Genomic DNA, 24977 nt, shown 5'->3' with positions numbered 1-24977 from the left:
ATCTTAAGCATTTGGCCATTAAACGCCCACTGCAGAGAGTCAAAAGCTTTCTTAATATCAACTTTGATCATACATCTTGGAGAAACCCCTTGTTGACTGTAACCCTTGACCAAAGCTTGTGTAAGCATAATGTTTTCATATAAAATGCGTCCCTTCACAAAAGCATCCTGTTCTTTCCCCACTATTGCAGGCAACAAAGGCTTGAGTCTTTCACATAAAATTTTACTGATGGTTTTGTATATGACTTAGCAGCAAGCTATTGGCCTATAGTCCATGACTATTGAGACCACTGCCTTTTTGGGAATCGATGCCAAGAGAGTTGTGTTAGCTTGTTTATGCATAGATCCTTTCTTAAAGAAGTCCTGTATAGCAGAGCAAAAATCCCTCTTAATAATCTCCCAAGAATGTTTAAAGAAATGAGAGGAAAACTCATCCTGACCAGGACTCTTATTAGAGTCAATAGAAAAGAGAGCCTTCCTTATTTCACCTTCCTCCACAGGTCTACATAAAGCAGGCCAATCAGTTTCATCAACCTTAGGGCCTTCCAAAGAGGCAGGATCAAATTATGTAGTTGCCACTTTTTCCCCCAACAACCATTGTAATACTCCACAAAAGCTTCATTTACATTCTGAACCCCTTCCTGAACCTGTCCATGTCTATCCTGTATTTTTCCAATTAGACTTTGGTGCTTCCTAGCTGCTATTCTAGAGAAAAAATATCTCGTAGGTGCATCATTATAATGAATAGCCTGAAGCTTAGCCCTCTGTAATAAAGAACTCCTTTCAATCCCCTTCAACTTTAGATAGTGCTCTAGAAGAGTTTTCTCCTTAGTCAAAACATGAGAGTCCAAAGGGTTCAATGAATCGAACCTCGACGAGTCTTTCGAGCTTTGCCGAGCCATTTAAAACCTTTGAGAAATCCCAGTTAAATGATTTTTATGATGCTTTATCAAAGCAATCCTGGTAATCTTAAGTTTAGAAAATAGCCTGAATATTGCATTCCCTTTAACAGGTGAGTCCCAAGCTATTTGGATGATGCTATCATACTCCTCCTGCTCCACCCAACAATTTAAGTAACTAAACCTCTTTTTCATCTTATAAGTCTCCTGAGTTTCCAGCAACAAAGGGGAGTGGTCTGAAATACCAGAAGGAAGAACTGTCACCTGAGTGGTGGGGTGATTAACTAACCAGAGAGGATTGATTGACACCCTGTCCAGTTTAGACCAAATACGAGCATTAACTTCCCTCTTGTTCGTCCAAGTGTGTTCACAACCAAAGCTTTGTATATCCTCCAAAGAACAATCCAATAGACATTGATTAAAAGACAAGAACTCATATAATGAAGAAGGGTTTGGCCCCAATCTCTCCTCCATATCTCTGATAATATTGAAGTCTCCCATATGATAGCCCAAGTGGTAACTGTAGGTGCTATTACCCTGAGCTTATCCCATAACCTCTCTCGTTGGTCTCCATCATTACTACCATATATGAAAGAAATGTGAACAAGTTTATTTGATACATGATGCAACAATTCAACATGAATCAATTACTCATGAATCCTAGATGAAATAAGAGTAACCATCCTAGTATTTAAGAAAACCTAGATACGACCATTATAATGGTGGGAGTAATTATTGAGAATGCAGTAAGAAGAAAAAATCCTAGAGATAGCAGAAAATTTATTTGATTTAACCCTAGTTTCAAGAAGTCCTAACACCTTTATCTTATTGGAAAGCAAATAACTTCTAACTACCTGCTGCTTTATTGGGTCATTGAACCCCCTAATGTTCCAAGATGACACTATCATGTGGTCCTGGATCTGGTGGATCCTCTGTCCCATTAACTTCCACTAGTCCTGTGTCCTTAAGACCCCCAGGTTCCTGCAGAACAGCATAAGTATTGACTAAGGGAATATTGTTGCTTTCTTGCTCAGGCATCTCAATTACCCTAGTCTCAGCAGAGACCAATCTGATGTCCCCCACAGTCTCAGTATTATGACCTGGCACATAGCATTCTGAGCCTGCCCCCTGCCATTGAGAGAAGGATCCTTTACTGAGATTGGGTATGCAGAGCCTAGCCCTTGGCCTTCTGAGCTCGCACCAACCATCTCAGTCAAAGTTTGAGTCCCTAATGGAGGAGGAGAGTGTCCTAGCTTATGGCTTCCTGAGTCTAGTGAGGTCTGTTGGGTTGTATCAGATGGTTTCTGGACTTTCCTATACACCTGTGTCACCTTTGCATCAGCTCTTTGTTCATCCAGTTTGTTGTTTATCTTTGTGAATTTGCAGCGTTCTTTGGTGTGCCCCAATTTCCTACAGCAGTGACAGTAGTATGGAAGCCACTCATAGATTATACACTGTGTTGTTTCACCATGATAAGGGGATTTTCAGATAACCGATGTAGGTAACTCTTCTGCAACATCAACCTCTACCAGTACTCGTGCAAAAGTTAGTTTGGATTTAAAAGTTGTGGGCAGATCTGCAAACAATGGCTTTCCCATAGTACTGGCCAGCTTTCTCAAAACCTTCTCAGACCACATGAATGGGCCTAAGTCAGGGAAGAGGATCCAAGCAGGAACAACTGAAACTGAATCCATTTCTTTAGAGAACAATGGAGACCATTTCTTCAGAATAAGAGAACTTGAACCCATCGTCCATGGCCCCCCTTTTAAGATTTCATTCATATCCCCCTCAAAAAAGAAGCGAAAACTATACCACCCCTTTTTATAATACTGGACAATTGGCCTGGTACCATGCTTCCAATGTTTGAGCACAAATTCATCCACCTGTTGTAATTTTGGTTTTGAACCCAGAAATTACCCATAAGAGTATTCTGCCAAAATTTAATTTCCTCTAAGACATCCTCCTCATCAATTTCTACAATCTTAGCATCATCACTTTTGTCACAATAGCGTAATTCCATCCCCGGTTTAGGTTTGCCCACATCTCTCCAGGTCTTTGAAATTCCAATTCCTAACTCAGTGGTAGGCTGTTGTGTATCAGAAATAGGTACATCACTTTCCAATTCCTCTTCCACTGGTTCTTTCCCCGTAGGTTTGTCCAACAAATCAGTTAAATTAAGCAATTGACCAACCGTATTTTCCTAGGAATTACCTGAGTGATCAGCGTGTTGAGGTGTTCCATGAATCTCCACAATGAGGTCCGCTGTCTTCAAAATCGAAGTATTTATCTCTTCCGTAACAACTACACTAGAAGTATCATCATCTGCAACTACCTGTTTATTACGAGCGCGAGTTTTAGCCATGATCAAGCGAAGAAAGCTGGAAAAAAAAGGAAATTAACGTGTTTTTTGAGTTTTCTGGTGTTGCTTGGAGGAGAAGCTTTCTCTTTCCATGACTAGAATTTTTTAAGACTACGTGTAAATTTTATTTAAACATCGTTTCATGTTTAAATGCTTCCAATTAATTTCGTCCAAATCACTCCGTAAATATACGTGTACCGCTACACATATTATTTTATGTACTAATATTAATCACATTAATCAATTAGTACTATTTTAGTGAATTAACAATTAATTGACTAAAACCCGTCTCATAAACTTTATTATTTAATTATCACGTAATTAAATAATAACTGCCGCTCCTCGAGTTCGCAACTCGAAATCTCTCTAAAAATAATCGACTAACCTTTTAGTCTATAAATCAAGGGACTAAATAAATTGTATCTCATACAATTAATTAGTTGTCAATTGGGATTCGTTCCTTTAGGTGTGACCGAAAGGGGTCTGTTGGTCACCGCCCTCTCACGACAATAACGTCAAACTCTAGTAAGCCAACCGTTATCGATTTACGTTAATCAACTGACGAGGATCAAATAATTAAATATCCTGATGATATTCTTTTAATGAGATTTATTATGTAAATGCACAATTGTAGAGGACACTAGCTCCAACAATCTCCCACTTGTCCGACACAAGGTGTGCGCTACCAATTCTCTTATCCATTTTAATCTCCCACTCAATGCAAAGTGACTTTCAAGTCACACTTGCACGTGAACATATTGCGAGTGGTTTTCTCGATCGGGAGTGTGACTACCTGACCAGAAAAATCTCCCACAGATTACTTCCGAGCGTGGCTATGCATTTGTAGTCATTAACTCCTCGAGTGGCCTTGAGATATAGTTACCCAACGTGGGTGGACAATTCATGTATGCCCTATTTATCTTTGCCCAATACAGCTCATCATGACTCAGAAGATGTCCTTTTGGCCTCCTTTCACGGCACGACCTAGGACAAAAACCAAAGTCACTCAGACACTGCATTGACTTGGATAATAGTCTCCAGTTAAAATAATCGACTCATAGGAACATCTTAGAGATCCCTGCCACGACCAGGCATCTATAATAGAACTTAAGGACTCTCTAAATGGTCAATGTCCGGCAAAGTGTCACACACTCTGCCTATGTAATCGACTAGTCATCACGTATGACCTTATGGTGTTGAACAACCATCAATCGACTTACAATCTAGTCACTCTGAGACGTCACCTCATTAAGTGACTAGGGACAAAATACAATGTTCATCTTATTCACTTGAATAGTGTTCAACATTGTCTCCACAACTTATTCAGATAAACAAGGTATTAAAAATTTAGTCATACTAAATAAAAGATTCAAAAATGAATACAAAAACAATGAATGGGATTATCATATATATAATAAGAGATACACTATCCAATTATTACATATCCACAATCTAAAGAAAATCTTGTACTCGTCTCAATCGCATTGCGACGACATGACCATCATGCTTAGCCTTTGATAAAGGTTTGGTTAAAGGATCAGCAATATTATCGTTTGTCCCAACCTTACAAATGTCAATTTCCTTCCTTTCCACATAATCTCTAATTACATGGTATTTCCTTTCAATGTGTCTAGATTTGTTACTAGACTTCGACTCTTTGGCTTGAAAAATAGCTCCACTGTTATCACAATATAGAGTGATAGGATCTTCGGCGGAATGGACTACTCCTAGTCCCTCCATGAATTGCCTAATCCAAACAACTTCCTTTGCAGCCTCAGACGCTGCAAGGTACTCAGCCTCTGTTATAGAATCCGCGGTAACGCTTTGCTTGAAGCTCTTCCAGCAAACAGCTCCTCCATTTAGCATAAACACATGGGTTTGAGAAATGGTTTCTGTGCAACCAATTCTATAATGGTCTTTATGATGATCAGAGAGCTATCCTAGATGCTGCAGCTAATGGGAGATTTCAAGAAAATAGCGGTGAGACAAAGGGGTGGAAAATCATCGATGATCTGGCCACCCATAAAGCCGAGCATGGGAATTCTAGAGGAAATCAGAGAAGATCAGCTGAATCTCCTGCTGTAGCTGCAATAGAAGTCCTTACTGCGAGATTCGACAAGATAGATTTTGGGGGATCCCAAAAAGGAGGTATATATAAAGTTAATGCAGTTTCAGACGGTCCCTTTACATGCAAAAGATGTGGAGGAGAGGGACATGTTTCGGAGTTTTGTACTAGTTCGAATGAAACATGTGCTGCCTTTCAACACTTTAGGCAGACGGGTACCTATCCTGATCCTTCTAATGTCCACGTCAATTTGAGGTGGACTAACCAAAATGTCCTTAATCCGGGTCCACAGCAACAACAGCAGCAGCAGAGTTATGTGCCCCCTCATAAGCAGCAGCAGTATCAAAAGCCTCTCTATGTGCCTCAGCAGCAGCAATTTCAAGGTTCTGATATTTCTGAATTGATCATCTATTAGTTGATTAAGACTTTTTTAAAACATTTTATTGCTTTTGTTAGACTTTTTATTGCTTTGGGGTGCGCGAGACTTCGCTTTAATAAGTTTGCTTAGGATTTAAAGACTTTAGACTGTTACTTTGGGTTTTGCGCAATTTTGGGCGCATTATTATGTGTATTTGCAGGTTCATATACCATATTAGCTCAATTCATTGAGCTAATTCGGAGAAATCAGAAACTTACAGCAGGTTTCTCAGTCGATCGACTGACTTGTATGGTCGATCGACTGAGCCGCGATATCAGGGGCTTCTGTTCCTGTCAGCCTGGTCGATCGACTGGCCTGTATGGTCGATCGATCACGCCCCGCTGCTGTATCTGTTCACGACCATTCCCCTGCTGTGTTTGGTCGATTTGCGGAGCTGAGGGAGTCTTTCCTCCACTTTGTTCTCCGTTTCATTTTTGTTTTCTTCCGTTTTCTTATTTTGCACATAAATTTTGCGTTTCGTAAATTGTTTTCTCGGAATTACGCGCGGTACTTTTGTTTTTTTTCAGGTACCTATGGTAGCACTGCTGGCTAGTGAAACCTCCTAGCTCACGCTGGTTTGGGGAGGTTTCCTTCTGCTGCGCTGAAAGTCTTGTTTGTTTCCGTGTTTAATTTCATGTCTTGTTTAGTTATAATAACGCAAATTCCCATTTCCCTTTTATTTCATTACATGATTTTGAACAATGGGGACATTGTGTGATTTGGTTTGGAGAAGGGTTTTGCATTGCATTCATATGTTTTATTGCATTTCTGTTTCACGTTTATTGCACTTCAGTTTGCATTTGTTTTTTCATTTCTCTTATTTATACATAAAATTCAAAAAAATTGAAAACTTTCAAAAATTCAAAAAATTGCATGTTTACTTTTGCATATAGGTCGAGTCGGAATGGTAGTATTTCAATGATGACATTGCATTTGCAGCTGTTTATGCCTAAGCCGTGCTAAATTGACGTGTTATTAGTAGAATCTTATATGCATAATCTACGAGTTTTCGTTATATATCTTGCTGAACTTTAAACTTGACTTAGATTTATGGCAAACTACTTTATACTTATGAGGCTTAGAGCTTATAACTGGTGTCATTCATGACCAGTTTATTTAAGATGTGAGTAGTTACTCCTTATAAGACATGTTACACAATTTTCATAAATATGAACTTAATCTGCTTAATACCTGTATGCATTCGGTTTGTGGTTTGTTGACACATGCGGTAGAGGTCCCCTTTTCTCATTTTACCCATAAACCTCACATAGCCAAATTGCCTTCTGTCCCATAAGCTACATACTATATTTAACCTACCTTATCTGAGCTAGTATTGGTAGTTATGGGAATGTATTTATTACATTTTGGTTATATTGCTCTTTATGAGAAGTTTGGTGGAATGTTGGAAAGAAGGAAAGAAAGAAAAAGAAAAATAGAATTGAAAAAAAAAGAAAGAAAAAAATGAAAAGCAAGTTCGGCCTTTGGTCGGTCGACTGAACTCATGGTCGATCAACCATGCACTGCGAGGAAAAAAAATCATCAAAATCGCATAATTCAAAGTCTTTATTAAATGGCGATTTTTGCTCCTATGTTGTATTTGTATCTTATGGGGAGTTGACTAATTGTGGAAATTGTGAGATTTGTGCTTCTAATTAGCACCGGTTGTATTGTTGAATCTTGAGTAAGAAAGTGGATGTTGTTATAATTTGGATCTGTAGTTACTAGCTTGGATTTAACTCCTCATATCCAGATTAATCTTAGCCCCTTCTTACCCATTACCTCACATATCCATATTTACCTCGGCATGTGTCATGGTCTTTAATGGTTGGAATGCATATGTACGGTTGTAGAGATTATTTTCATATTAGATTGCAGGCATGTTCTTATAAGTCGTAGTTAGGTGAGAGTCATTACAAAGTTACTTCTTTCTATCTTTTACATATATTCACATGTGCTTATGTGTGATATAAGCGACCCGTGAGAGTCCATAAGGATAAGTCTCTATAGTTGACGGTTCAGCAGTTTTTGACGACTACATAACTCGTTTGCATGATTCATATTGCTAATTGATTGTTAGTTGTTGCATTGAACTGGTTTAGGCTTTATAGTTGCATTTCGCTCTGAGAATGAACGCGTTCCATAAGGTTTTAGGATCGAGTCTAGTTCTTGCTTGGGGACAAGCAAGGGTTTGGTTTGGGAAGTTTGATGCGTGTCCTAAATATAATATTTTACACCCTATTTACACGCATTTCAGAGCTCATTTGTGTAGTTTAAGCTACTATTTCCCGTATTTCCGTCTACTTTTGTATTTTTGTGTAATATTGCAGAAATGTGAAGAATCCGGCGGGAAATGAGCCAAATCCGTCCCCGAGTACTTGGCATATTATTTGACATGAAGTATTTACTCGGGAAGCAAACTTGGTGCGCGTATCAAGGCCTGAAAGACAAATTTACGACGCTTTTGGAGCAACTACCTGATGAAGCAGTCGATAGACTGACCGTTATGGTCGATCGACCAGAGCGCGATTCCTAAAATAGATCAGGAACTACTGATCAGCAAGGTTTGGTCGATCGACTGGTCCTTGTGGTCGATCGACCAAACCGTGATTCTGGCATGAATTAAAAGAACGAGAATTCCGAAGCCCAATGTAATTAGGTTTTAGGAATAAGCTACGTAAGACTATCTATATAACGTAACCTGAGGTTTTCAGAGGATCATCAGGGAATTTTAGGGAAATAATTAGGGTTCAATATCAAGTTTAGCATTAGATGTCATAATCATTCAATACAATCGGTTTTATTTGCTTTACTTTCGTTCATGCTTTCAGATTCTTCCTGCTTTCATTCGGTAAATTACGTTCCTTGATTTCAGTTTGTTGTTATTCATTATTAGATTAGAATTGATTATTTAGAATCCTTAAAGCCTTAATTCCTTGTTTTACGCGGTTTTCGTATTCATTTAATTTAGTTATGAATCCTACTATTTTCATCTCTAGTTTCGTTATTATTGTTAATTCCAGTATGAGTAGCTAAACCCTTTGTGCTAAGATGTAGGGGATCTATAGTGTAGACGGCGTAGAATAGGTTGACCCGAGTCGCGTCATGGTCGATCGACTGCCTTGCATGGTCGATCGACCGACTCACGTGAGAATTGCTTCGACTTAATTAATTTAATTGCTATATTTGACGAATCGAGTGCACGCGACTAGTTTAATTCTTAGGAATTGACCGACCCGATAGATCGAAAGGTGGGGGAGGGAAATAGACTACTTAATTAAGACGACTAAATTAATAAGATCGAGAGATAAGTTAATTTAGGCTTTTAAATCAGCACTAGTGATATTAGGGACCCGTAGCTAGATCGAAAGATGCTACCTGTTAAGAATGGACCGAGAGGACTTCTTATTCTTCCCGTCTTACGTGATTTTCTCAGACTTACTTAGGATACTGCCGTCGAAACTACAGGGAACCTACAATCTTAGCATCCCTTTTATATTTGATTTCATCTTATTTCCTTAATTACTCATCTATTTGTTTTAGTTTAATTTTAAATTTGATTGCCTTTAGTTATAGAACTATTCAAATCAAACCCCCTCACAATTGTTACTTTGGACTAAAATTAGACAACTATTTATTGCATCGCCTCTCTGTGGTTCGACCCTGACTGTCACTATCTATAGTAGTAGTTTGAATTATAAATTTATCTTTGGTACTCTACGACGGTATCACTCCACGTTCTCCTCTACCTCATTCTCGGTTTGTGGCTCTCGAACTTCGTCAAGTTCAAATTTTTTCCCACTCTGTCTCCTAGAAATAAACTCTTTTTCTAGGAAGACAGCATTATGAGCCACAAACACTTTGTTCTCATGTTTGTTGTAGAAGTAATAGCCACGTGTTTCCCTTGGATATCCTATAAAAAGACATTTGTCAGGCCTGTGTGCAAGCTTATTGTCAGACTTGATCTTGACGTACGCTTCGCAACCCCAAATACGCATGAATGACAAATGAGGGACTTTCCCTGTCCATATCTCATATGGAGTCTTATCGGCTGCTTTAGTCGGGCTTCGATTTAGTGAAAATATTGCAGACAAGAGGGCAAAACCCCAAAACGAAACAGGAAGCTCAGTTAGACTCATCATAGACCGAACCATGTCTAATAAAGTTCGGTTTCTCCTTTCGGCCACACCATTTAGTTGCGGTGTGCCAGGAGGAGTCCATTGTGATACTATACCACAATCTTTTAGGTGTGAATCAAATTCATAATTTAGATATTCACCACCACGATCGGATCGTAGGGTCTTAATCTTTTTATCCAATTGGTTCTGTACTTCATTTTGAAACTCTTTGAACTTGTCAAAAGCTTCACTCTTTTTCTTCATTAAGTAGACATACCCATATCTAGTTAAGTCATCAGTAAAAGTAATGAAGTAGTGAAAACCTCCTCTAGCGGTGATGGTTAATGGTCCACACACATCCGTATGTATGAGAGCCAAAACCTCACTAGCTCGTGTCCCTTTTCCCGCAAAAGGTGCACGAGTCATCTTGCCTAAAAGGCAAGACTCGCATATACCATAAGATTTGAAACCAAATGGTTTGAGCACTTTTGATGAAGCAAGTCTCTTAATGCGTCTTTCGTTTATGTGGCCTAAACGACAATGCCAAAGGTAGGATTCGTTTGGATCACCCGTTTTGAGCTTTTTAGTTTCCACATGATAAGCGTCATTAATATCCTCTAAAACATAAATGCCTCCAATTGAAATGGCCTTGCCATAAACCACATCATTTAATGAAAAAGTACAACTATTGTCCTTAATCATAAAACAAAAGCCTTCCGCGTCTAACGCGGAAATGGAGATGATGTTCTTGGTTAAATTTGATACAAAATAACACTTATTTAAATACAACTCTAGACCACTAGCTAAAGTGAGCACATAGGTCCCCACGGAAACGGCCGCTACTCTAGCTTCATTGCCCATACGGAGATCCACATCACCTTTTGCTAGTGTCTGCATGTCCTTTAAACCCTGCAAATGATTACAAAGGTGAGAGCCACATCCGGTATCAAGTACCCAAGTGGAAGTGCAAGCATAATTAACGTCTATCACATAGAGAGAGGAAATCATACCAATAGGCGTCACACACCCTTCTTTGAGATCCTCCAAGTAATGCCCCTTCCCATTACAATGGAAACATTCAGCCTCGGAGAGTTTGACACCTTTTGCCTTGGGATTTCCATTCTCAACGGCCTTCCCCTTTCCCTTATCATGTTTCTTTGACGATTTCTTGAATTGGGACTTTTCTTTCCCTTTTCCTTTCTTAACTCCAAGGGACATGTTCTTTACGTTCATGGTTAGAACATCCCCTTTTTCACTTCCGCTAGCTTCCATATCCCTCTCCGCTTGGGTGAGGAGTTCATGAATTTCATGATAACTCTTATCCATGTCATTCATGTTGTAGTTTACCCTAAAGTGGGCAAACTTGGTGGGAAGTGAGTGGAGGATTTGATCCACCACAAGAGTCTTAGGAATCTTACACCCTAGACTCTCTAGGATGTCAACATATTCGACCATTTTGAGTACATTGGGACCAACCTTTTGGCCCCTCTCAAGCATAGCTTCAAAGAAGCATGCCGCCGCATCGTATTGATGGACTTTAGGTGTTTGTGAAAACATGGTAATCATACGAGTGAATATCTCGTACGCATTTAAAGAAATGCATGAAAGCTTGAGCTTTGGGGACATCGACCATATCAACACATTCTTGATATCATTCGACATCCTCACATGGTCATCATAGGCGGTCCGCACCACCGATGAAGCCCTTGGACCGGGCTCGATGGGAGGAGCATCGGTCAAGTAAGTGAGCACGTTGTCGGACAACGCGGCGCTTTTGATGTTAGATTCCCATTCAAGAAAGTTACTACCGTCATCTTTTAAGATACATTTGTCCATTACGGACCTTAGCCATAAATCTTTGCCTAGTGAAGTAGTCGATGGAGTTGAAGAAGTTGCCATTGTGAATTAAAATGCTACAACAAATAAGGAAAAATTAACATCCATTGTTTTAAAAATTACTTGTGAAAACATGTTTAACAAGTTTTAGCATTTATATAATGATCTCCCACTAAATTATATAAATGATTCCAAGACCCAAATATTAAACAAAAATGAGCATCGCTTGGGCGAAACATCCCATAATCGTGTAAATTCGGTAAGTCACATTGACTAATTCTACCTCTAGAACTCTTGGTTGACGAATTTCCTTAAATTCATCTACTAGCCCCGGAATACAAGACCGTCTTATACCCCGTTGAGTCCAACCAATTTTGGCACGTGATAACCGTTTACCACCCTACTTACCCAAAGTAAAAAAGAAAACACCCCGCTTGGGCGAGCGTGACTCTAATGAACAAGGGATTCATAGGTGTTACTAATTGGTAAGGCTAATCTCAATTTTAGTTATGTGAGAGATCTTGTCAATTTAGTCATAAATTCCCTATAAGTGAACTAAGTCGGTGAATGTAAATGACGTGAATTGACAAACGCGAAAATAATGCATGTGAATGGCGATTTTGGCATGCGCGAAAAATAAAACAAGCAAGCAAGTAAGCATATGGAAAAATCCTAGTATGGCCACCTAGTTAATAAAAACTAGTCTATTACATTTCGGAAACCAACTCCTTGGTCCCTTGCCTCTTCATTCCAAAAGTGGCCTCTCCTTGTGGGATTTGGAACACCTTCCAAAAAATAGACTAAAATCTCGATGTAATCCGTCTTTTGGAAACGTCGGTAAGAATAACTATTACAATTGAATTACATAGCTATTCCTATTATACATTAATTAATAAATTAAATAAAACTATTAATTAATTAGAAACCGACGATACGAGATCGTATTTAATTACAAACAAATTGTTATTCCCATTCATTTCGGGTAATAACAACTAAAATAAACTAGGCCATACTAGGTACAATAAAATAAATACTTTAAATAAATGACAATAATTCATTCAACCTAAATAAATATGCTTAAAATGATGTAAAATGATGCCAAAATCGCCCTATCTTAACAATCGTTGGTATCCATCTCGATTTTGTGGATTTAATCGATTTTTAACTTGTAAAAATAAATAATCAACTCTTAAATCTCATTTAAGTCCAAACTAATTACCAAAACTGTTTTGGATCTCAAAATTAGTCCTCACTAATTTTATGATGAATAATTAGTTTGATTTGGTGATATTTTGCTAATTTAATCGGTAAAATCATAACTTTTAAGTAATAATTCCAAAAAATTGAAAAATTACCCCAAAAATTGAAACAAGAGTATTCTGGAACACTCCTAAGATACTAAAATGTCAGAAAAATTGCCCAAAAATTCCGGATAAATTTTATGAGAAAAAGATCAATATTTATCGGTTTTTAACCACTAAAACCAATAAACATCAAAAAAAGGTGAAATCACATTTTAAATTTCACTTTTAACTTTTAAATAATGTTTTTAAATGTACATAAATTTATCATGGGTAGGAACAAATTTTTTCGAGTATATGATTAGTATATTTGACTTTTATCGACTTTTATCTCATAAAATCAATAAAAATGCAAAACTTCAAGCCAACCTTCAAAATTTTGCATACAATTTGTAGAAAACATGCATGAAACACCATAAAACTTTCATGACCCGATTCAACAGTTAACTATTTTTAGTCAATTCTTAACTAAAATACGGCATTTTGACGCGGTTTTCTACCAAAAATCATTAAAAATAGCAAAATTACTTCATAAATCACCAAAATTTACCAAAACTCTTTTTAGATCAGTAGGTATGCATACCCCAAAAATTTCGTCCTAAAACCTCTTCTAACACAATTTTTGAGTTTTTATAAATTATCTCATAATTTATTAATATGCTTAAAATCAACATGCAAATTACAAGTCTAAGCTCTGATACCACTTGAAAGATAATAGATCCATATTAGACTCTCTAATAAAAATTAAATTATCTCATAATTTATTATTTTAGTGATCTATGTAACATGCATGTAAATATAAAGGCATAAAAATGAAAGTTAAGGAAAAACAATTTCCTTACATAGATTTTTATGGTAATATAAGCACAAAATAGATCACTTATCTAGTTTATTCTTGTGCTAAAAATAAATGGATGATCCTCCTTGAAAACTCTTCAAAAAGAAAGTCTCCTTCAAGTTGCACCCAAGAACAACACCCAAAATAATCTTACAAGTATTAACTAAATACTTGTAAAATTAACCCTTGATATTATTTGTAACATTACTAACACTCTTAGTAATAATATTTTGATTACTAACTTCTTAGTAAATGATGTATAATAATTTTAGAGAGATAAGCAATTTTTGTTCACATGCAAAATGAAGTAGTGAAGTTGTGTACAAAAATGAACAACAAATTGGAGTATAAAGGAGGAAGTGGCGGATGGAGTAGTGAGTAGTAGAGTGTTGAAAATGTCTTATATTTGTCAATCTTACATCACATGTAAAATATAATTATAAGATAACTTGTGGAAGTATCACAAGTAAAGTGAAATGATGGTTTTTATAATCATCCACTATACTCCATTTACACGGTCCAATGTCCCATTTACGGGTCCATTTTGGTTCTTATATTTGTCGCACAAATACGTGTAAATTTTATTTAAAAATCGTTTCATGTTTAAATGCTTCCAATTAATTTCGTCCAAATCACTCCGTAAATATATGTGTACCGCTACACATATTATTTTACGTACTAATATTAATCACATTAACCAATTAGTACTATTTTAGTGAATTAACAATTACTTGACTAAAACCCGTCTCATAAAATTTATTATTTAATTATCGCGTAATTAAATAATAACTGCCGCTCCTCGAGTTCGCAACTCGAAATCTCTCTAAAAATAATCGACTAACCTTTTAGTCTATAAATCAAGGGACTAAATAAATTGTATCTCATTCAATTAATTAGTTAGTTGTCAATTGGGGTTCGTTCCTTTAGGTGTGACCGAAAGGGGTCAGTTGATCACCGCCGTCTCACTACAATAACGTCAAACTCTAGTTAGCCAACCGTTATCGATTTTCGTTAATCAACTGACGAGGATCAAATAATTAAATATTCTGATGATATTCCTTTAATGAGATTTATTATGTAAACGCACTATTGTAGAAGACACTAGCTCCAACAATCCTTTGGTCATATAGGGAGCAGGTTATGTTCAGGTTGATTGGATAGTACGCGGGAGACGGGACGAGCATGATGATATCACGAGACGAGTCTAGTTGTCTAGAAGAGTATAGATGTCACGAGTTGTATTTTATTTATTCATTTGTTTATGTTTATTTAATTCACTAAACATTACATTTATTTATAAAATGTTCTTTTATTGAAGTTTTGAAACACTAACTCGGGAAATCGAGATGGTAACACTCCAATTATCTTGGCCGGATAGTTGGGGTGTTACAAAGTGGTATCAGAGTGACGATTTTGGAACCTAAACTGATACATGCATTTTATATAGTCCTTTTTGGCCTCTTATGCACGCATTTCTATGTCATTCTCGTAGTTTTGTATTGCAAAATGCCCCAAATCGGCTACTTTGGTTTGGTTTGCCTTAATTGCAGGAACGGACCCGAAAGTAGCGGGATCGTACCCTTTTTCAGTCCTTTTAGCATGCATTTATGGAGATAGAAGGTTTTAAGCAGAAGTATTGTCCCTCGGGAAGCGTGAAGGAGTCTCGGAAGCTAACCAATGAAGAACATGAGCTATTTCAGTAGATGGATCCTCGATCGAATCCTTTTCTATTCGATCGAGTGAAGATGGTGGTCAAGGAAGCTCGATCGAGTCCCTGCTGAACTCGATCGAAATGTGGCATTTGGAGTTTACTCGATCGAAGACCCTACTTGTTCGATCCAGAGTTTTTGCTGGAATAGTGCTCGATCGAGGAGTCTCAAGTCACTCGGTCGATTACTTTGCTATATAACACGGGATTTTTGTTTCGTGTTAACTTATTTAATATCTGAGTTACATTAATAAATATCTTCCCTATATAAGGGAAGACGTCATTAGGTTAAAACACTGCTCTTAATCAGATACTTGGCTCTTAATTACTCTCTAAAGCAGACTTTATTTCTTCTCTTTTCCTTCGTACGTTGCTCTTGTTCATTTGCCGGATCTCGAACTTTGTAATCTTTCTTTACTCTTTATACTTAATCAATTTCATCTTTTGCATTCTTAATTACTAGTTCCTTAATTACTATTTTAATTATTGTTATAGTTTAGTTTATGCAATTTCATTCTCCTAATCTTTATATTATGTCTCTTGCTTTCACATCTATTGTTGTTTGTTTCATCAATAACATGAGTTGCTAATTCTCTCTATGTTAGGATTAGTGGAGCCATGGTAGTGAATAAATGATGTTGTAAATAGATTAGTTGGTATGATTGTGAGAACTGTTTTATAACAATATAATTGTAATCGTTTAGTTGAGTGCACGCTTCTAAATCAGTTAATTTGGTTAAGTTCAGACCTAGATCGAGAGATTGGAATGATTGTTATGAACAGTAAGACTACACTAATGAGGGCGAGAGCTAAGTTAGTTGTATTTTAGGGCAGAAAGTGGACCGAGAGGACCTTTCCTTTACCCTTCTCATATTTAGACCGACTAAGCTATTTATGACTGAATTGACTAATTGCCATGGTGAACCGACATCCTAGCATTCTTCTCCTTATTTGATCACAACTTAATTTTCTTTACTCTGATTGCTCTTTTTCTCTTGCCTTAATCTTATTTAGTTGATTAGAAAAAAATTCAAACACCCAATTGTTACCGTGACAGACTTAGATAGTAGGTAGATATAATAGCCTCCCTGTGGAGTACGATACCCGACTTGCCTCTACTATATTTATTAGTTGAGCCGGTTGGTTTATATTTTATAGGGTTGCGACAGCCGTGTCAAATTTTGGCGCCGTTGCCAGGTAGGCAATTAGCCTATTTATCCTTTTATTTTCGTTTGTCTCCGTCTCAGGGAATTTTTAATTCCTTAAGACAGTTCTTATTTATTTCCTCTATTTTTGTTTATGCCCAGGTCTAACAGGTCAGAATTAGTACCAGCTGATCCTGAGCCGGAGCTGACCTTTCGCTATAGACAAAGCTTGTTGAGAAAGAATCGTCAAAAGGAAGCCTTGAGTACTTTTGACCCTGATCTTGAACATTTTCTATTTGTAGAAGACCAGCCTTTTGAAGAAGATACTTCTATTTCTGCAGCCAAATATGTAAAGATGCCTAATATCACGAGCCATTCCGAGCCAACAGCTGCTTTTATTCCTAAAGGTTTTAACCTTGCAACTGAAGATGGGAGTACATTTGATATCCGGCCATCTTACATTAATTTGGTCGAGAGGAATTTGTATCGTGGAGTAGCTGGTGAGGATCCACGAAAGCACATGGAGGTCTTTACGGACTACTGTTCTACCATTCCCGCTACTAAGGGAGTGACGCAAGATAAGATAAAGGAGGTTTTATATCCTTTTTTCTAACCGATGGAGCCCGAGAGTGACTCACTGATCTTGATGCAACTGGGATTACCAACTGGGAGACCCTGGCCCTGGCTTTTTACAAAAGGTACTTTCCTCTACATAGAACTAATTAGTTGAGAGGAAAGATTACAAGTTTCAAGCAAACTCCAGACGAGAACTTGTATGAGACGTGGTGTCGGTTTAAGAAACTGGTGCGGTCCGTCCCTTATCACGGTTTCGATCAGTGGTTTTTGTGCAACCAATTCTACAATGGGTTGTATGACGACCACCATGCTATTTTGGATGCTGCATCCAATGGTCGGTTCTAAAAGAATATTGATAATGACAAAGGTTGGGGAATCATTGAGGAGATGGCCACCCATTGTGCTGAATATGGGAATCCTAGAGGGGGAATTAGAATAGTTTCTTCTGTTGATAGTGCACTTGTTGCTCAGCTGGAAGCCATGAATGCCAGGTTTGATAAACTTGAGTTGCAGGCTGCTGGAGATCAATAGACGGTCCATTTGTTGACTAGACAAGAGACCGTCTCATGTGAAAGATGTGGTGGTAATGACGGTCACACTGCTGTGGATTGTCTAGCTGAGAAGGAGAAGGTTTTTGCCTTTCAACAATTCAGGCAATGTGGCTCCTATTACAACAATCAAAGTGGCGTCCATCCTAACTTGAGATGGACAAGTCAAAATGTGCTATATCCTACAGCTCCACCGCACCAACAACCATATGTCCCGCCTCACAAAGCTCAACAAGACTTTCAAAAGCCTCCATATTTCCCACCGCCGCAACAAGGTGCTTCCTCTAGTGGTATAAGTGATGTAGCTGAGTTGAAGTCGATGATACAGTCATTGACCATTCAATTACAGAAAAGTGACCAACAGAAAGATGCTTCCATTAAGTCACTTGAATCACAAATAGCTCAACTGGCTATCAACCAAGCTTCGAGGCAACCGGGTCATCTACCGTCCCAACCTAATAAGAAATATCATGAGATGGTAAATCTGATAAATTTGAGGAGCAGTCTGTATTATGAGGGACCTAAAATGCCGACTGAAAGTGAAATCAAACCCGGAAATTAAAGTTGATGATCATGAACAGTCGTCCTTTGACGAAGATATGCTGAATCCGAGGAAAGCCCTCGATCGACTAATCTCAGGAGGTCGATCGAGGGAAATTACTGCAAATTCACTCGATCAAGGAGGTGAATGCTCTCGATCGAGCACTGCTGAAAAGGGAGCTCTCGATCGAGTACAGGAAGGTGCTCGATCGAGCAAAATTGTTGATGAAAGTACTCGATCAAGGGGACCTGAAGCTCAGTCGAGTAAAAATGATGCTGACTGCGAGAATTATTTGGTAAAAAGAAATGAATGACTAGCTATTCCCATCACGGTCCCATTCCCGAGGCGATTGCAAAGCAAGAAGGCTGAGCAACAGTTCGGTAAATTTTCTGAAATATTGAAGAGCCTTCACGACCATGTTCCCTTCGTCGAGTTGCTAACCCAGGTACCTCTTATATGAAATTTATGAAAGAAATTTTAACTCGTAAGAGGCACATTAATGATTATGAGATGATGGCTTTAACCGAAGCGGGCACTGCCCTAATTCAAAATAAGACTCCACCTAAATTATCTGACCCGGGTAGCTTCTCTATTCCATGCCATATAGGGACCCATTTAATCGATAATGCATTATGTGATTTGGGAGCTAGTGTGAGTGTCTTACTGTTATCTCTCTCGCTAAGAGGCTTGGTTTGACCAAATTTCATTGTACTAACATAACTGTGCAGATGGCCGACCATACTTTATCATGGCCCTTAGGTGTCTTAGAGGACATACCTGTAAGGATCGAGAAATTCTATATTCCCGTTGATTTTGTAGTCTTGGACATCCCCGAAGACTCTTACACTCCTATCATTTTAGGAAGACCATTTCTATTTACCGCTCGCACAGTAATAGATGTAAGGGGAAGACTCTAACCTTTCAGGTAGGAGATGAGGAGTTGATTTTCTATCAGTCCAATATTCGTAGGGCTCCCATGCAGGCCCAGCCCTGCAATGCACTATCCTCTATAGACCCTCCCACGGAATCTCCAATGGGTAATGTTGAATCATGTGTTGCGATTCTAACACCTTCGCCCCAGATTGGGAGCAAAATGGAGGACAAGTCTGCCATTTCTATTGTTACAGGTACATATGGATTGGACATTGGAGATCCTGGTGTGAAAGGTACAATGAAACTTGAGCTCACGGCCAAAGAAGATGCCAAGGATACGAGCCATGAAAAGAAAAAGCGGGATAAAGGAAAGAAGAAGGTGAAAGCGTATGTGGACGCAAATTACTCTTCTTCAACAAGTTCAAGCTCATGGAGATAAAAAAGGACGGTCCATGATGCTGAAGGGATCTCCTCCAGTCAGAAGCCCTCCTGTGGGCTGTTGAAGTGTTTTGGAAGGTGAAACGGGGAGCTGTCCCATTGTAAAAACAATTTGTAATTTAAATTTTTGTTAGACATTTTAAACTGCTTTTAGACAATAGCGTAGTTTAGTTTTAAATAGCGTAAGCCCGAATATAGACTGCTGTAGTGAATTTGGTATTTTTGGGAAGTATGTTCTGCGTTTTTATGCAGGTTTGGGGAAGATATGCTACTATTGGGATGTGTGCCAAAGGAAAAGGTCTCGATCGAATAATTTTTGTACTCGATCAAAATGTCCAATTTTAGGGGTTCTCGATCGAGTTTTCCTGTACTCGATCGAGAAGAATTGAGGAGCTAAAGTCCTCGATCGAACAACTTATTGTTCTCGATCGAGTAGAATCCAAGGAAAAGGAAGGAGGATTCGATCGAGCAGCTTTAAAGGTCTCGATCGAGCAAAATGTTGAGGAAAGCTCTCGATCGAGTGGTTTCAAATCACTCGATCGAGTAACAAGCACTAATAATACACGAGGGAGTTCCTAATTCATTACTCTACTTTCATTTAATCTTCTTTCCTCTTCCCCTTTTTGCGATAATCCCCAATAATCAACCCCAAATCCCCCATTTTCTTCCCTAATTTATCAAATCAATTACCCAAATTCATTCCTTGTTATCAATTTAATCAATCCCCCTTAATTTACCCTTAAAATTTTGTGCTATCTGCTGAGTTTCGGGGGTTTTAGGGTTCAAAAAATCGGATTTTTTTTCGATTAATTTCTGCTTTTTCGATTGATTTTAATTGCTTTCTTTGTTTTTTAATTCATCAAGTAAGTTCTTTCTCCTAATCTTTAATGTTTAATTGCATTTTTTTATGCTTGTTTTCCGAATTTAGGGTTTCGGATTTTCGATTTTGGGGGACAAATTCGAGTTTGATTGCTTGTTTTTGATTAAGAACCTTACTTTGATTATTAGGATGGATAGTATTACTTTTTCCGCCATCTCTAGTGCTACTGTTTCGTCCATTTCTGAGACGATGGTCCCAGCTGTCACCACCGTCACCATTGCGGCTACTGCTGCAGTTACTATTACCACCCCTGTTATTGTTACTACTGCTGATGTTACTGCTACCACTGTTGCTGTCCCTACCCCGGTGTCAACCCCTGCTGTGTCGACACCATCTGTCACAGTCATGTCCTTTGCTCTCGTACAAAGACCACCTTATGTTCGTGCTCCCGGGCTCGCCGCTGCTGCGCTTGCTGCTGCTTCTGCTTCAAGTTCATGAGGGGGAGGGGAGTGGGTCCTGCTGCACGTACCACCACTAGGTTCGCTGCCAACACTTCACTGGATCCTCTTCCTGAGTTTCCACAGTAGAGTGGATCGTATAGAGCGGGATCAGACACTTGCCTTGTTCCCTCTATATGAGTACCACATGCGGAGAGGGCGTCCTGTTCCTGACGGCTGATCACACCCTTCTTTCTACCGGTACCCGGCGGAGGGGTACCCACAGCCGGAGAGCGAGGAGGACACAACTAAGGCAGAGGAGAGGGTCAGAGCTGACCTCGCTGCTGGTGGTCGCCAGAGGAGGAGAGGAGAGGAGGAGAGTGACCCCACCTACACGGTGGTTGACGAGGAGGAGGAGGCTGATGAGTAGCTGCTGGTCTACTCACTTCCCCAGTTTTCTGGCTGGTTTGGGGAAGTTCGTATATATTGTAAGTATTTTTTGCTTTTATTTCTTTTTCATCTCTATTTATTTCATTCATTTATTGGTTGTGATTTTCCCATTTCCCCATTTATACTGCTGGTGTATGCTGGAGGACAACGAGGGCGTTGTCCGTTTTGGTTTGGGGAGGATATTGCATCCTTTGAGTCTGCATTTGCATTTGTTTTGCATTCATGTTTATTGCATTTTTGCTTGCATTGTATTTTAATTTCAAAAAAATGAAAAAAAAAAAATTCGAATATTTCAAAAATACTTCACGTTTATTTTTGCACTTAGGTCGAGTCGGAACGGTAGATTTCAATGATGATATTGCTCTATAATTTGTCATTTCACTTAAGCCTTGCAGCAAACTGTCATTTTATTAGCTTTGTCATTTGCATAATCTACAAGTTAATATTAAAAATACAGCTGGTCAAATAGACTTGACCTGATAAATTTGGCAACCTACTTAAAATTTCTAAGTTTTAGAGCCGTATAACTGGTGTCATTTATGACCAGTTCATGTAGGAATTGAGAGTAGTATACTCCTTGCATAGCATGTCTGACTATTTTGCACATGTATGAAATTCAATTACTTTTTGCCGTCATACATTCGGGTTTGTGGTTGGTGTCATATGCAGGGAGGCGCTTACAATTTCCCTTTCTTTCATTTTTACCAATTTAACTCCACTATTAGCCAAATTAGCCTTTTTGACCCTTAACTAAAACCAAATTTAGCCTGCCCGTCAAGCTAGTTTAGTATACATTTTACGGTATTTTGTCCATTGCTGCGAGTTTGGTTTGTTTTGTATTTTTTGGAGTGGTAATTTATGGAAGAAGAAAGGAGGTTGGTTGAAACAAAAATGAAAAAAAAAAAATAAAAAAAAATAAAAAACCTGAAAACAGAAAGCAAAAAAAAAGAGAAAAAGACGTGAGCAGGAAAATGAGAAAAGAAAAACCGTGTGAAAAAGAAGAGAAAAAATGTTGTTTGATGAGACGGTTTCACTCCTACGCTTTATTTGTATCTTATGCGGAGTTTTTGTTTGGTTAGTGAGTTTTGTGCCAAAACAAGAGGCACGTGTGCTTTATTTTGAGATGGTTTAGAATCGGATATGATTTAGTATGGTTTCGTTAGGTAGCTAGCTTGACTATTGCCTCACAATCCCATAAATATTATGCTTTTTCTTGCCCATCGCCTCACTTTACCATAACTTTTGTAAGCCCTCGGCTGTGACGGACCTCGTATGGCTGGGATGTATGTTTGGTAGTTAGAATTGTCTATCATATTAGCTACATGCATGTCTATGTGGGTCATATTTTAGGCGAGTGTCTATTTCTCTTCTTCTCTTAAAATTATATACTTACCCTTTGCTTCATGAGAGAAGAGTGACCTGTGAGAGTCCATTTTTAAAGGTCTTGCAAGGTCGACAGTCTAGCTTATTTATAAACATTATACAACTCGTTTGCACTTGACTGTTGTGGCTATAAGTGTCAGTTTTGTTTGCATTAAATCGGTTTAAGTGGATAATTTATAGCTAGCTCTGAGTTTTCATTCCCGTTCCATTAGTTTGCATTTGGTTTACACGAGGACGAGTAAAGGTTCGGTTTGGGGAGATTTGATACGTGCATTTTATATAGTCCTTTTTTGCCTCTTATGCACGTATTTCTATGTCATTCTCGTAGTTTTGTATTGCAAAATGCCCCAAATCGGCTACTTTGGTTTGGTTTGCCTTAATTGCAGGAACGGACCCGAAAGTAGCGGAATCGTACCCATTTCAGTCCTTTTAGCATGCATTTATGGAGATAGAAGGTTTTGAGCAGAAGTATTGTCCCTCGGGAAGCGTGAACGAGTCTCGAAAGCTAACCAATGAAGAACACGAGCTATTTCAGTAGATGGATCCTCGATCGAATCCTTTTCTATTCGATCGAGTCCTTTTCTATTCGATCGAGTGAAGATGGTGGTCAAGGAAGCTCGATCGAGTCCCTGCTGAACTCGATCGAAATGTGGCATTTGGAGTTTACTCGATCGAAGACCCTACTTGTTCGATCAAGAGTTTTTGCTGGAATAGTGCTCGATCGAGGAGTCTCAAATCACTCGATCGAGTACTTTGCTATATAACACGGGATTTTTGTTTCGTATTAACTTATTTAATATCTTAGTTATGTTAATAAATATCTTCCCTATATAAGGGAAGACGTCATTAGGTTAAAACAATGCCTCCTAATCAGATACTTGGCTCTTAATTACTCTCTAAAGCAGACTTTATTTCTTCTCTTTTCCTTCGTACGTTGCTCTTGTTCATTTGTCGGATCTTGAACTTTGTAATCTTTCTCTACTCTTTATACTTAATCAATTTCATCTTTTGCATTCTTAATTACTAGTTCCTTAATTACTGTTTTAATTATTGTTATAATTTAGTTTATGCAATTTCATTCTCTTAATCTTTATATTATGTCTCTTGCTTTCACATCTATTGTTGTTTGTTTCATCAATAACATGAGTAGCTAATTCTCTCTATGTTAGGATTAGGGGAGCCATGGTAGTGAATAAATGATGTTGTAAATAGATTAGTTGGTATGATTGTGAGAACTGTTTTATAACAATATAATTGTAATTGTTTAGTTGAGTGCACGCTTCTAAATTAGTTAACTTGGTTAAGTTCAGACCTAGATCGAGAGATTGGAATGAATAGACCTGTTATGAACAGTAAGACTACACTAATGAGGGCGAGAGCTAAGTTAGTTGTATTTTAGGGCAGAAAGTGGACCGAGAGGACCTTTCCTTTACCCTTCTCACATTTAAACCGACTAAGCTATTTATGACTTAATTGACTAATTATTGTGGTGAACCGACATCCTAGCATTCTTCTTCTTATTTGATCACAACTTAATTTTCTTTACTCTTATTGCTCTTTTTCTCTTGCCTTAATCTTATTTAGTTGATTAGAAAACAATTCAAACACCCAATTGTTACCGTGACAGACTTAGATAGTAGGTAGATATAATAGCCTCTCTCAGAGAGTACGATACCCGACTTACCTCTACTATATTTATTAGTTGAGCCGGTTGGTTTGTTTTTTATAGGGTTGCGGCAGCCGTGTCATAAACCAATGAACCAAAATGAATATAGGTGTGTCTAATAAAATGAACCCGACATGAGTACAATAGGAGGTCAGTTTTGGGTGAGAAGGATCCCTCATTTCAAAACTTGATCCTATTGTTTCGGTTGGTCACTACGTGGGTGGTTATGAGTCAGGAAACGCGAAGTAAAATGTTGCATGATATACTTGTGTATAATTTTGTTGAGCATCTTGCATGATATAGTGGTTGTGTGGTGAATGATAACATATGATAGTTAAAAGGATGAAACGGAAATGTCTACTTGAATAGGGTATATGTGATATGAGTAAAGAATTGTTTCATATGAAACGCATTTATTTGTATGAGTGTTGCATGTTTGGATATGATGAGTTTTGAAGCCGTAATTTGCATATTTGATAGGATCCTTGCATGATATAATTGTTCATATGGTATGTGATAACATGTAAGAGTCGGATGAAAGTAACGATACTTGTGACATGTT

General features: G+C 38.2%; 1 protein-coding gene across 1 annotated transcript; it reads right to left on the bottom strand.

Moving 5' to 3' along the window:
- Positions 1-901: 901 nt before the first annotated feature.
- LOC141614222 (uncharacterized) lies at positions 902-1399 on the bottom strand. The gene has a single exon (XM_074432980.1). It carries the CDS (start codon positions 1397-1399, stop codon positions 902-904), a length of 498 nt encoding a protein of 165 aa, XP_074289081.1.
- Positions 1400-24977: the final 23578 nt, after the last annotated feature.

The sequence above is a fragment of the Silene latifolia genome, chromosome 11 (genome assembly GCF_048544455.1).
Source record: "Silene latifolia isolate original U9 population chromosome 11, ASM4854445v1, whole genome shotgun sequence".
In the NCBI taxonomy this organism is placed as follows: Eukaryota; Viridiplantae; Streptophyta; class Magnoliopsida; order Caryophyllales; family Caryophyllaceae; genus Silene; species Silene latifolia.
Note: the sequence above shows the minus strand (reverse complement) of the source record. Positions and strands in the feature narration are given on the sequence as shown.

Excerpts from the sequence above, each read along its gene's own strand:
- LOC141614222 (XM_074432980.1), bottom strand. The coding sequence starts at position 1,399 with ATGGGAGACTTCAATATTATCAGAGATATGGAGGAGAGATTGGGGCCA.